General features: G+C 32.0%; 1 protein-coding gene across 2 annotated transcripts; it reads right to left on the bottom strand.

Annotated features, from left to right (window-relative positions):
• Positions 1-1,556: 1,556 nt before the first annotated feature.
• On the bottom strand, positions 1,557-2,943 carry LOC118054019 (LOB domain-containing protein 15). Of its 2 annotated transcripts, none has more exons than XM_035065452.2 (3): positions 2,797-2,943; positions 2,332-2,581; positions 1,557-2,180 (listed from the first exon to the last, which is right to left on the bottom strand). In XM_035065452.2, exons 1-3 carry the CDS (start codon positions 2,808-2,810, stop codon positions 1,773-1,775), a joined length of 672 nt encoding a protein of 223 aa, XP_034921343.1. In that variant the 5' UTR covers positions 2,811-2,943; the 3' UTR covers positions 1,557-1,772. The 2 variants fall into 2 exon arrangements, with proteins under 2 accessions (XP_034921343.1, XP_034921344.1); XM_035065453.2 differs by having other exon boundaries at positions 2,740-2,859.
• Positions 2,944-14,903: the final 11,960 nt, after the last annotated feature.

Genomic DNA, 14,903 nt, shown 5'->3' with positions numbered 1-14,903 from the left:
TATAGCGCTGCAAAACTCCTACTTGGAGACGAATCGAAGAGGTGAGGTGGGAATGCATCTTAAAAAATACATTGTAAGAACTCAACAAGGAGTCATGTGAACTGGCCAGTATCCAAATTCAAAAAATTATTGGTTGGCTGAAAGAAGAAAAAGAAAGAAAAACAAAAACAAAAAGAATAATTAGTATAATTATTTAGCTTGTAGAAGCCTCAAATTTATCAATTAGCTTAAGCCAATATCATACTACTTGATTGAATTGTTTTTTTCTTATGAAAAACTACTGGATTGATTATTTGTAAGGAAAAAAAAAAAACTAGAAAGGTGCTTGATTGAATTTTTTTTTTTCTTATGAAAAACTACTGGATTAATTATTTGTAAGGAAAAAAAAAAAAACTAGAAAGGTGAAGCTGCCATGAAGCCGATCATTAAATAAAAAAAAGAATAATTCTAATTTTCCAAAAGTTTTCCCACAAAAATCTAAGATTGAATAAGTGGATCTCACTATGAATCCTAGAATTCAACGATTCAAACTCTTCAGGAAGTTATGGGAAGAATCTTCACCAAGATCTTACAGTATTGCTCAAAAAACAAGCAAAACATAAAGAAAGATAATTAATGATATATAATTATATATAGGAAAAGTGATGAATGAATGCATGTAAAATTGGAATAAATGCGATCTCTTGTCTCATCTACAGATTATAAAAATAAATAATTATTGCAGATTGTCTGGGATTGATAAAGCCATGTGACAAAGGAAACAGCAGAGGCATATAGTAAAATATGACTCTTGGAATTCAATTTAGGATCATGAATTTAATATACATGGGAAGAATCACAGCCCCCACCGTACCTTTTGCCTCCCCCACGTCCCATAAACAAGACTTTCAGTTCCTTCAATGGCTCAGGCAAACATGTATACACATGCATGTACTTATTGGAAGGTTCAGTGAAAGCAAAGCCTCTTCAGTCACCACACGTGCAATCAAGACTCGAATCACGAGAGATTGTAAATATGAACAGCAAGATGTGCTCATAACACAATAGTTGAAGGAGTGTTGAGAATACTAAACATTCAAATCTTTAACCTTCAAAGTTTCTATTGATGGATTGATTCAACACTCGTTAATTTTGAATACACTGGTCCTCAAATTTATAGAGATTTCTTTTTGAAGTAGAAATATTTTCACACAAATCCTTTTTATATAAAAATCTTTTCCTAACTCAATTAGGAACAGCTTCCATTACTGGATGATGATTTTTGCTTTGTCTATGGAGTGAAATTTTGATGAATATATGACCTAGTATCACTGAGCTTAATTAAAATTTTCTTCTGTCATTTCAATCAAATGGGTTTGGATTCCATGGTCAGAACTTGTTTTTTCCTAAAAAGAAGTTGATGAAGGAGAAGTTTCGAGTCTCACCATGAAAATGAAAGGAAAATGTTGCAGCCAGCAGGCAACAAAAACCCTAATATACATGAAATTTTAGACAGGTAGCTAGCTAATAGTTCTCTCATCAAAACAACGAGCAAGGAATTTTCAAGAATGATGAGAGGTTAAAACAAAGCAACAATGTCATTAGAAATTATGAAACGGGAAGTTCTCAGGTCCTTAAAATTCACTACGATTTTGATTTAATGCCCCGAGTTCTCTCTTTCTTTCCCCATGATTTCTCAATCTTTACAACAAGTTACCATTAAGCATAAGGCAACATTATTATACCAAATGCAATGGTAATTGTATAAAAACCGACTACGGTCTAGAATAAAATTAATCAAAATATGGGACATTATTTTCACTTGAAATAGTGCTGTAACCTGATGTGCTAGTTGGTGGTGTATAAAGAGAAGAAGAGGAAGATGAAGAAACAACGACTGAAGGAGGAGGTGGTTGTGGTGGTAGAGCAAGCGTTTGTGACGGTGTTGAAATGGACACGGTCGCAGAAGAAACTAAAGCAGGATGAGTAGAAGAAATAATGTTAGTAGCAGCAGCAGCTTCTCTGTATTTGTAGTTGAGTATCTCAGCCCTTATTGCACTAAGTTCAGCTTGTAGTGATTGAATTTGTTGTTGTAAAGCTGAAATTGCACCCATGGAGCCATATACTGGATCTCTTAGCCTCAAGTTTGCTTCATAAACTAGACTATTTGCAGTATCAACTCTTTGACTTTCTGGCACCTCCTAGATAATTAAACCACAAAGCCAAGGAAAAAATTTAAAAAAAAAATCCCATAAGTCATCAAGAAAAAAAATCGAGAAGGCCAAAATTTGTAAAAAAAAAAATTGAAAATTAAATAGATTATTTGTTATAGGGAATTGAAGGGTAGCTTACCATCAGCAGCTTGGAGACATTGCTTGCACCGTAGACTTTGTGGACAGCAGCAAATTTCTGGGGTTCATGTGGAGAAAAATATGGAGAAAAAGGGCACTCTTCAGCACATCTTCTCCTTAAGAGTTTACATGCAGCACAAGGTGTAACAGTGTTCAAAATTACAGGAGGACCTAACATTTGTCTCCTCCCCATATGAGAAGATACATCACTCTCCCTCTTGATCCTCTTTCCTAACTCTTCAGATCTCTCCCTAAAACACCAAAGGAAAAAACAATATTACATGATATTTCAAGAAAAACACTATGTTTTTCTTATCAAAATTTCAAATAGAGAAAGAAACAGACAGATTAGATCGAAGTCAAGAAGACTTCTTAGTATTTAATAGGCTAGTAGAAGCTAGGGTTTTGCCTTTTGTTGAGAGAATATAGATCTTATTCATTTCTCTTGAGGGTAATTCCTTCTTACCTGTCTCTGGACATTCAAGCATGCTAGTTGGTTGTCTATATCAAAGCCAGAAGAGAGGGGTGGAGATGACTAAGGGAGAGTTGCAAAATGAAGGAGAAAGAGAAATAAGAACAGAGAAAAGGAGTGCTTAAAAGGCAAGGTAGTCACAAAAAGTAGGTCAATATATATTTTTTAAATAATGAAGGAAAAAAAAAGGATTATGGTGAAGAGAGAAAATGAAATTTGTAATCATGTAGGTGATAAATATTAGTAAATGTAGAAGAAGTTAATGTTCTAGGGGTTAGGTCATTGGAATTAAGAGGAGATGGAAAAGATAAGAGAATGCCAATATTGCTGGTATTTTTTTTTTATATATTAATCAAAGAAATATTATTAAGAATTCAGGGCTATAAAAAGAGATGATAAACTAGAAAACAAGTAAAAAATCATCTTGGTTACATGAAAGTTAAAAAGATTGAAGCAAAACAGATAAGAAACGTTCTAAAGCAAAAAAGTTCTACATGAAAATCCATTTTAAAATTTTCTCTAAATTGCCAAAAATATTTAAACATGTATACATCAATCTAACTTCAAAATTCTTTAATCATAAAACAAGATGATTTTCTTGATTCTTAGGAGGTAAGCTGGTTTTAATTTTACCCTTTTTTTTTTTAAATTCTCATTCTATCTTGACGTGACTTTCTGAACAACATCATACCTGTTCATCTCAAGTTTCTCTTTTTCTTGATTTTTAAGTTCAAATGAGAAAGCAAGCTTCGTGTCCCCCACATGTGAGGGCGACACTCTTAAAAAGAGGATTAGTCCCACTTGATACACTAGTTTCAGTTAACCTAATGACTGATTTTCATCGATGTGCTTGCTATTTCAAAAACATCTCCTAGTATGGAATTGAATTTGGAGATTTTAGACATACTCCAAACTAGTGACGAATTCATAAAAATAAAAATAAAAATTCTTTTTCATAGCTTTTTCTCAGATTTAAATCTGAATTGATCAAGTGGATGACAAAACTCATTAAACCATCCAAATCAACAATTCTAAGAGTTAGAGATGGTAATCTAAGTAAGGGTTATTGAAGAACAAAAAAATACAAGAACAAGAAATTTCCAATGACAAATCACAATATCATAAAGAAATGTAACCAAAGCTGCTATACATATGAAAAGTAGAAATGACTAACCAGGAAATTATCTATCTGGGATTCACTTACAAGTTATACCCTCTTTTCATGACCAAAACAGTAGCAACATGCTAGAGATATAGAAGAAGTTGACTCTAATATTTTTTGACAAACATTTGTGATTTGGGCGATCAGAAACAGCAATGAATCAAACTCAAAATTTGGAAATTAATTTCTTGTTTATTGAAAACGCGTTCATATTGTGTGCTTCCCTCTTATAAATACATCAATAGTAGGACTCGCCATTCGATCACGACACCGTTTACCATTTCGATCAGCACTTCTCGTCCTTATCTGATTATTTGGGTAAAGTAAAATATATTGAACTTTGTCACGGTTCATTGTATTATTACCTTCAAACCAGATGTCACAAAACAACCCAAGAGAGGCCGGAAACTAAACTATATCTAACACTTTCAAGTTCAAATGGTCTTAGGGTCGAAATATTGCTAATTAGGAGAGGCCGGCTTTGATTGTGCAGTCTAAACTTCATAAAAAATAAAAAATAAAAAAACCCGAATCACCTGTTTGATGAATACCTAAGTATCAATTTAAAAACATGTGTCGTAAAATCCAAATGTGTCTACAATATAGAAAAAAAAAATCATCAGCACTTCTATTTCAATAATACAAAAAGAACAAACTGTATTTTCTTGGCTAATTAAATTTCTATTTGCAAGAAATCCTCTTGTACATAATATTTTTTGAACTAGCAGCCAAAGAAAATTATTGCGCTATGTTACGGGCAATACAAATCTCTATTTGCAATATATTTACTATTAGTATTGCATATTTACTTAAATCTAGCATGTATATATTTCATTTATCTTTTCTTGATTGATAACTTGATGGTTTTGGATTAAAGAATTAGAGATTGGAACTTGAGACTTTATACAATATACTAATCATTGACTAGGGCTAAGTTACAGTTTAGATTATTTTTTTATCATGTAAAAAAGGTTGGCACTGCTAACGTATTTTCTAAAAGAAAAAAAAAATCTTATTGGGGTTAGTATAATGTGATTCAGTCAACTTGTTGAGTCTAAATGAAACTTAATTAACTAGGAAAAAAAAAAACAACAACAAAATTAAACATTCATAAAATCAAGCATCAACAAAATGACAGAAGGTTTATATAAGACTTTGATAACTCTATAAATAGTAAAAAAAAATCAAATTATAAATATCAATTTAAAATAAATCAAATGTTAAAGAATAAAATTGAAAAAAATATATATTAAAAAAAAACAAATCAAATGAAATTGATAAAAACAAATACCCAACAAAAGCCCATGCACACAAGCTGAGGTGGCCTAGTACATCTAGGTCTTAATTAATAGAAAAAAATCCCAAATGCATGGGTCTGCCAGCCTCGGCCATCACAACTAGATTTTGATAATTTATTTTATTTTTTAATATATTTTAAAAAAATATAGAACAAGTGTGTGTCGTCTACTATAGTAGATGACGCATTGCTTGTTATATATATTTAGATTCGAGCAATCAAAGGGTTGCCATAAAATCATTCTAGTTACTAGAATAGACTGGGGTGTTTTACACTAAAAAAAATTATTTTCAATTATTTTTTTAACAAAAAACAACCTAGAGACATAAGTAAACTTGTTTAAACCTTCAAACAACCTAAAAATATCCAAAAAAAGAAATCAACTTGAAAACCCAAAAACTTTTTGAGGTCATATCTACTCTCCCATGCAATCTTAAGGTGAAAGAACACCAAGTGAAAACTAATTTCATTGAAAAAAAACCAGCTGACACTAAAATCAATTATTTTGGTAGTAAGAAATTTCAGTATCAACTAGCTGGATTAAGCAAAATTGGAATGCGATGACTTTCTTTTTCCTACCCCAAACCAGGGTTTGAAAAATAAAATAAAAATGCAACTTTGGACAAAAAGTGAATAATAAAAAAAAATTAAAGGAATTGAAATTGGGTGGGTTGCAGAGGATAAAGTCAACTTTTTTAATTAATTTTGATAAGGCCATCTAGTTTGTTCTTATTTTTAAATTTTATTCTCCATTTTTTAAATATTTCTTTAGTTAACAGATCAAAAACAATTAATTTTTAATTTGTTCATAAAAAAATTAAATCATCTAAAAAAAGATTTGATGACCAAAAATGAAGAGAAACCATCATGTAAATCCTATGAAGGGTTACAATGGCATGGTGTACATTAAAAAAACCACTCCTTTTAGTATTTTTTTTTAACATAATAATTCAAGGCTACACCTTAAAAGATTTAATATTGCATCTCTCTGTGAGCTTTTTTATTCCACTGGCTGGAAAGGCAAAGTGCTATATGACGAGGGTCGAGGGGTAGTCTTCTCTCATTTCATTACAGCTGAAGAAATTAGAACCATTGATGAAATTGGATTATCTGTTTCACCTTACAAAAATTATTGGACAATCAATCTGTAAGCTACACTCTCATGTATATATTTCTATTGAGCTAAAGATTTTCAAAGTTAGCATAGTTTATTTAGGTTCGTGTTCTATAAACAAGGCCATGGATTAGGCAAAACAAGTTATGATAATAAGTCGCAAATGTTAGAATCATGGTAGGTAAAGAAAGGGAGGGAAACCTAAAAAAAGGGCATGTTTATGGAGATTGAAGGAAGGGAGGGGAGGGATCTAAACTTGCTTAAAATGCAAGAGATTAATGGACTATGAGTTCTTGTTTGACCCGTCTATTAAGGCTCACAAGTCGCATTCTTGCTCTCCTCGATCTCCAACCTAATCTTTAATTTCACCATTACACATACATACACCGACTTTCACCTCACTTCTTCCGCATAGTTTTATAACAATATATGTGGCCACCTCTCTTGAAATTAAGCCCTAGAAAATGTCACCTTTCATGTGATCATAGCTTGCTGTTAAAGTAAATCTAATATCCATTTTCCCGAGCTTATATTAAAACCCATTCATTTTCAATCGTTATGCATCAACAAACATTCGTTTTCTTGGTATCGAATGGTCAATAGAGGAGGCCAAGATCAAATTAGTAATTAATGATGGTGATTTTCTAGCTAGCACATGGTTTTTCCATCCACAAGTTTTCTGGGGATCAGAAGCATATGAGTGGGCAGTAACTTAATTGTGTAGTGGGTCTACATAAATAGGGTTAATGTAAACTTTGACAATCTTTTTTTTTTTTTTTTCATGTATTCAGTTAGTGCGTCTAGCCAATCTCGAGAAAAGTCTTCGCTCATCACAAAACAGTTATAGCTAGTTGAGATTTCTTTTGAGGTAATAGTACCTTCTTCTTCTTCTTTTCATTTGATTTCGTCTTGGTCAAGGAATCTATGGTTTTAAGGAATTAATTAGGTTACTTTTTAAGTTTAATTTAACTCTATGGTCATCGAGACGGAATTTTAATTCTGAACTACATATTTTGAATACTTCTATACCAATTTATATAAATTATCTAAATATTCATTTCAAATTTTAAATTTAAAAAAATGAAATGAAAAGGTGGATCTATCATTTCTTAACTATTTTAAAGACATATATTCTATATCAATTTATATAAATTATCTAAACATTCATTTCAAGATTTAAATTTAAAAAACGAAACGAAAAATTAAATCTCTTCGACCATCCAATTTCGTCTTTTTGAGACATTAATATAGACAAAATTAATTAGTGTGGCCTTGGCCCGTTGAGTTCCCAAGATTTTGGGTCTTGCGGATATTTGAGTCCCTTTAAGGACTAAAACCCAATGTAAAGCCTGAACTTGCAATCCAACATGTGTGCACAAGCAATTTATTCGAAAAACATAACAGGCGACTGAATTAGCTTGCCATTAATCTACCCTAGCAACTTTTCCCATCTCGAATGTTTTTTTTGTAGTTTTTCGTCTTAGGTATTTGAATTTGACTGATGTAATAAAATTATATTAGAGTTTAAATTGTGTTTTGAAAAAGAAAAGAGAAAACGAGAGTTGTGTTTCTCTTATAATTAATAAAGATGATAATTAATAAAAAAAAATAACCACATATAAAAGTTTCGGGTAGAGCTTAACTAGCTTAGAATTAATATAAGAATATGCTAAATATCCATGATCATTACGGGAGTTGGGACTCCCTACTCCGATAAATCCTAGCATTTGACATCATACCTTAATATATTCAAGAGCACTGCAAAAATCAACTATTTACGTACGTATTACTTTCTGCACACTTCTTGCAACAAAAATTAATGCAATTTTGTAGGTGAAAAATGTGGTCCAAGGACTAGCTAGATCAACTTTCTCATTCTGCCTCAATTATTGCACCAAATTTCTAATAGTCCTACATAGAACTCTTAAATTGCATTTCTCAGATTCTGATGCTATACGACAGCAAAATTACCCTTCTCTTTGGATTGGAAAAGGTTGGTTAATGATCATGAGACTGCTGGGGCCAGCTTTTCTGCAGAGATTAATTAAATTTCTTTCTAGTTATATTTTAGATATAATAAAAAAAGAAAAGAAAAAAGGGGGGATGTACTAACTCTTGTGGATACTACGTTTGCTTTCCTCACATCATTCTTGAATTCAAACTAGAAATGATGATTAAAGAAAGAAAGGCACACTTAACCTCCAACTATAACCTAATTCTTAATTGAGTCCCCCATCTATGGATATTACCCAATTATTCTTCTCCTTAAGACCTTTTCCTTCAAGATAATAAAAAACGAGGACCCGTTTGTCTCAACACAATGCCTTTTTCGTTACTATTTTAATGATGGAAGTTAATATTCGAGTAATGGTGGATTGATGGGGATTCAATTGTGAACATTTTTAGTCGGAGGACTATATATTACATGATAGCTGGTTTCTCTAAAAACCCAATAACCACCTCTGTCCACATCTTACTAACCATAAATATATGGTTTCTATCAATTATTGGCTTTGAAATTAAAGTCTTTAGAGGAAATTCTTTAGGGTTAAGTTAATTATAATTATTAGAGGGATGCATGGCGGCCAATGCAAATGCGTCATTGGTTAGTGAAGCAGATGATCAATTCACCGCTAATTCAATGAGAAGCCATGTGGTCACGTGGTACGATCGATCTCTGAAGTTAAGATAATAATTGAATTTCCAAGTAATGTTTAAGAAGCTATAAATGCACGTACCATGTATCACTAAAATTATATATATAGATAAATTGAATTTTTAATTATTTAGAATTTTAAATTAAATTATATGGAACTTGTTTTGAGATGATATTGACAGCTTAATAAATTTAAAAAAAAATCAAAAAAAAAAAATCAGGTTCGCTCTACCCAACTCACCAAATTAACTCGTGACTCAAGTTATGGACTTCACTTGATTGATTTAATTTTTATTTTATTATTTATTAAAAAATAAAAAATCAATTCATAATTAATTTAATATTAAATAATAAAAATTAAATATTAAATTTAATGGAATATTAATTTTTTTTGTTTTGATAAGAGGAGGATTAGCTGTTTTAGTAATAAATACAAGTCAGAATATTCTAATAAATTATAATCATATATGCTTCCTTGTCTTTTCTAGTTCCACATGCCTGGATTTGCATATAAGCTAGCAGATTTCAGCCATGGAATTTCATGCGAATAAAATACGATGACAATCGAACGTCTGCCCATTTTTCACAATATAGTCATTCTTTATATAGTTTATTTCCTTCTCTATAAATATAAAAGCATACTCGTAATATTGTTATTGGAGTGAGTTTAAGGCTTCCATTCATTTTGTTACAAGTGGGAAATGCACAGTTTTAGCCATGACCAATATCCTATCGATATACTTTTATAGAGCTCAATTTATATTTTCTATTCTTTATACAATTCCATTTTATTTAGGACACTCATTCAATATTAGATCTTGATTGGTGATCCCAGATCTAAATTTAGATTAGACAAACTAATTAATTTCATTGACTTTAAGAAGGGATTATCAAAACGTTGACTAAGATTTTGACAATTTTTTAAATTATTACAAGGAAAACAAAGAGAAAAGACACGTACATCCATGGAGCAAATGCAGTTTCCCTCTTCTTTCTTCTTTCTTCTTTCTTTCTTCTTTTTTTGCCATAATTAACTAAATATCTTGTGGGCGAAATGCTATAGTAATTCCCTTATTTGCCAACGAGGTTTTTGGAATACCGTAAACCATTAATCTAGAATATTAATTTTCATTAGGTGGATTCCATGTTGAACTCAAGAAATTATTACATGAACTTGGTTGAGAGAGAGTATGCACCTTTTGACTGATTTGCATGCTTTACCGATCGACTCCCGGCTGGTTGAACCTCTTGGCCTTTACTCTCTCTGTTATTGGCTTGTGCCATTTCTCTTTTTATGACTCGATAAATTTGCTCGTTTTTGTGATAAAAAAGGTTTGGAAATAACTATAATCACTTGCGCAACAAGAAGATGAAAGAAAAGATGCAAAATATATGATTATACTGATAATATGATCACTTGTTTCACTCATTAATCAAGAGAATTAACCACTCCAACGGTCACCACTAGTTTCAGCAAGTGATTATATCATCTCTCGTGCAACTACTACAAGGACCAAAAGCTTTCATATATATATATATATAGATACCAAACAACACATTGACTTGTTAAGCACCCCTGAACAATACCTTGATCATGGATGCATAGCAGCCTCGAGACCTGGCACTTGCTCCACGACCAATACCGCCAAAGCACAAGGTAGAAACAGGATATTCGCATTCATTTTCAAGATCCTGACCATCATGATTCAGCATCATTTTTCTTGTGTCAAAGTTTTGTCTTGGGCTTGACATTCCATTATAACTTCCTCGAGATTTCGAAATCTTCATTGGTGAAGAAGGCACAGAACATGTTGCTGACCATGAAGATGATAACCGCGACGAAGAAGAAGATGATGAAGAGGAAGACGCAGGTGATACAGGCAGGTTTGTTTTCCTTGTGTACGAACGTTTGGGGAAAATAGAGTCCAAAAGACTAGATTTAGATAGCTTTTTTGCTGGTCTTTTTGGAGTATTGTAAAAGTAGGATGGCGGAGGAGTTAAAGGAGGGAGAGGCTTTTCTCGGAACTTGATCTTAGGAGTTCCTGGTTGAGACTCCCAAGTGAAGGGAACTGCAACAGACGCACCAACATGGTAATCTTCTGTGCTCAAGTTAGCCATGGAGACATCTCTTGTTACTCGTTTAGAGGAGCCCTTTTTGTCATCTTGCTTTAATTTGAAGGACTTTTGAGGAAGCTTTGAGATGCTTGAAAGCATTTTTTTTTTTTTTTTTGAGACTTGAGTTATGAAGATATGGAATATATGGCAGAGAAATAAAGTGGATGAGTAGAGCTTAAGGTAAGCAAGGGTTTGTATTTGGAGGGTTTCCTAGACATTGAAGGATTCGTTTTAAGACTTCAAGTTCCCGTGCATGAACACGTAGTTAAGTTTGCTTTTCTATTTATATATATAGTTGGGTTTCTCGATGCAATTAGGTCTCAATAATTACTCAATTATTTAGTAAACAAAATAATTACTCAATTATATACTACAATAGTCCTTTTAGAGAGGGAATAACTTGATTAAGGCTACAATAAGTAAATTTAATTCGGTGATAATTTTTTTTCAGACAAGGTGTAGTATTTTTTTTTTTTTAAGTTGTTATTATACCAAAACAATACGAGAATATTTTAGTAGAAAAAAAAAATCAAAATCATTAAAGTGCAATTTGTGTGGTATAGCTAGCATGGCCCAACAAGTCTTCTTGTCAAAGAAAATATAATATTACACTACACTTTAAGTGAAAGTGTTGTTTAGGATTTAGACCAATGGATAAATTTCTTCTAACGAAATTCAGAAAATTTTTAACATATATATATTTTTTTTAGGTATAAGGCTTTTGACCTATCTTTTTAACCCATGTGGGGTGATTCCTACATGGATTATTAAATTCATACGTGACCTACCATGCATTGTTTTTCTTTTGTTTATGAGCACCCTAATTATATCAGATTTAAAGTCAAATTTATTTAGCGTCGACAGTTAAGACATGATTTTCGGCTTGGGTTAAATTATTTGATTCCGTAATTTTTTTTATTATCATAAAAAGAAGCAAGAGAGTATCAGCCACTTGGAGGCTTATTGCCAATAAATTTTGGTCAGGGTGAAGATAAGACACAGCAATAAATTTTGGGTTACGGAAATGTTGTGCCCAGAAGAAGATTATTGTATGTAGGATAGCTGCCTAATATTGTGCTTCATAAATGACCACACAGCTATAATTTCCAGCCCTATTTTTGCTCAATTTCATGTATATATTCTCTAAGAAAGAAAGGGATACCTTTGGGTTCACGAACTTGACCTAGTAATGTTATAGCTGTCAAAATTCAGCTGAATATATATAATAGGTGTAGACGTTGATGCAGTAACAAGAGAAGGATTAAAATTTAAATCAAATATTTGAAAATGTATAATTAGGAGACAAAATGGAGAGAAGTTGACAAACGATCTGCAAGAAATTAACTGAGTTAATTAATTAATCGTTCTTGAAACTTGACCATGCATATGTATTTAGACATCACAACGCCCATTACTCGTATCATACTATATAGGTCATGGTGGATGAATGACGGAGGTAGCAAGAAATTAACTTGAATCAACTGTTTTTTTTATTGCTCACAATCATGCTTATTAAATCCAATCCGAACAAGTAAATTTATGATCCAAAATTTTATTCAAGTTGAGTTTTAATTTGATTTGAATTGCTATTGATATTAACCATGCTAAGATTTTATATAACTTAATAGGTTGATTTACAACTTGATTGACCTAATTACTTAAACTAGATCCAAACTTAGCTAGATCAAAATTAATAAATTGTGTTGAATAAAAATTAATTGAACAAAAATAATAGACTATAGTTAATGAGCCTATGATCTAAAATTTTATCCGAGTGGAGTTTCAATTTGAATTGGTTTTGATATTAACCTTGCTAATCTTGTGTAACTTGACAGGTTGACTTACAACTCGGTTGACCTAATTAATTAAACTAGATCCAAACTTAGCCAAATCAAAATCAATAAATTTTGTTAAATAAAAATTGATTGAACAAAAATAATAGACTATAGTTGAGCTTATGATCCATAATTTTATCCCAGTTGAGTTTCAATTTGAATTGGTTTTGATATTAACCTTGCTAATATTGTGTAACTTGACGGGTTAACTTACAACTTGGTTGACCTAAATAAATTAACCTAGATCCAAACTTAGCCAGATCAAAATCTCAGCCCTTGGTTCGACTCGAAATCATCCTAACCATTGGCTCAAAGTAGTAATAATGAACTGTCAGTTTTGTGTGGAAAAAATGGTTGTTCAGGTTAGCCATTTTGAAACGGTGTCACTGTCTCTACAGCCTCAATTAGCCCAAATGACTTAGACTTTCGTGTAATCAAGTGTCAAAGAATCGTTTGAGTGCAAGTTTCATTTAATTTGGGGAAGAAACGAGGCGTCAAACGCCTTGAGAAGGTGGCCCCTCGAGCAACCTCTCTGAAGAAGATAATGAACAGTATTTCTGCCAATTACACTTTAGTTATTTAATTTATGATTTATCTCTAATTAAACCTCTGATTAACTTTAATTCAAACCCTAGATTTCAGTGTTTTTTTCCAGTTTGATCCTTGGTTTTGAACTTATTTAATCAAGTCCTCAATTGGCTATTAAATTTCAATATTTATGCAATTAAGCCCCTGATTTGACCAAATCAACTCTTAAAAATTGTAATTGGCCCCTAAACTTTAATTTCTTCCAATTAAAGCCCAAATTAACTTAAAAATTCATTTTTTCTTGAAATCAAACCCTCTATAAATTTAATTGAGTCCATAAACATCTGATTTTGGATATTTCTTCATCAAATTGAATTTTTCTTTATTAACAGAGCTTTCATCAGTCAACGACATACAGTAAAATTTTAATCTTTGTATTTTTGAACCTCCTCAACTAAATTCTAGCTATTTTCTAGGCACTTCGGCATCTTTCTCTCACTGTTATTATTTTTGTATTTTTTTTTCTTTTAGCCCAAATATATTTTTGATTTTTTTAAAGAGAAAAGGTGAATTTGGAAAATAACCCAAAAATAAATTATGACATGAAGAATAAAATATTAATAGATCATTGACCTCATTCCTGAGTCCTTTTCAATAATGAAAGAGAAAGAGCAAGAGATGATAGCGCAAAGGTTCCAAGAAACAAGCATGAATACAAGCAATAACACTATAAATCTATCAAAAACGAATGGTACTCACACCGAAGTGGTGGAATTTTTTCTGATTCCTTGAAGCTAGTTAGATATAATCTCCTTAACATAATTGCAATCAGAAGAGCTTTATGTCCAAAGTTTCTTCTTCAGCAAAGTCATCTTTCTAGGCAGAGGGTGCCCAGAAGTCCAGAAGCAACAACAACAATTCTCCCACGTTAGCTTTTCACTGCATTTATTTTCTGTTCTTCACTGTATCATGAAGCAAAGCATCTGTAATTGTCCTGTTTCTGCACACACTTAATTATGTGTGCTTTTATCTAAAAATGCATAGATTTAAGTATCCATGCATGTTGAATGATCTTCCTCCGGATGTCTGGTTTCTTAGCAACCCACTCTTAGTCTTTGGCTTTTGGCACATGCTAACATCACCAGTAGCATGACAAGGCACAAAATGTTCTTTCCTGTGACAAAGGCCACACTCCAACAGATGCAGGATCAATTACTTATTGAGTTAATTCAGTCCTCTTTAAATTTAAATTCCTAGAACACCGAATCAAGCTATGTAGGAGTATGACAGGATGCTTATCAGTCTTCTTGCCTCTCAGAACACATGAAGAAGCCGAAAGATGTTAGAGAATAATATAAATCATATCCTGGGACCTCACCTAACAGCTTAAGCTA

This window comes from Populus alba, chromosome 13, assembly GCF_005239225.2.
Source record: "Populus alba chromosome 13, ASM523922v2, whole genome shotgun sequence".
Classification (NCBI taxonomy): Eukaryota; Viridiplantae; Streptophyta; class Magnoliopsida; order Malpighiales; family Salicaceae; genus Populus; species Populus alba.
The sequence above is the reverse complement of the archived record's forward strand: the minus strand, read 5'-3'. Positions and strand labels throughout refer to the sequence as shown.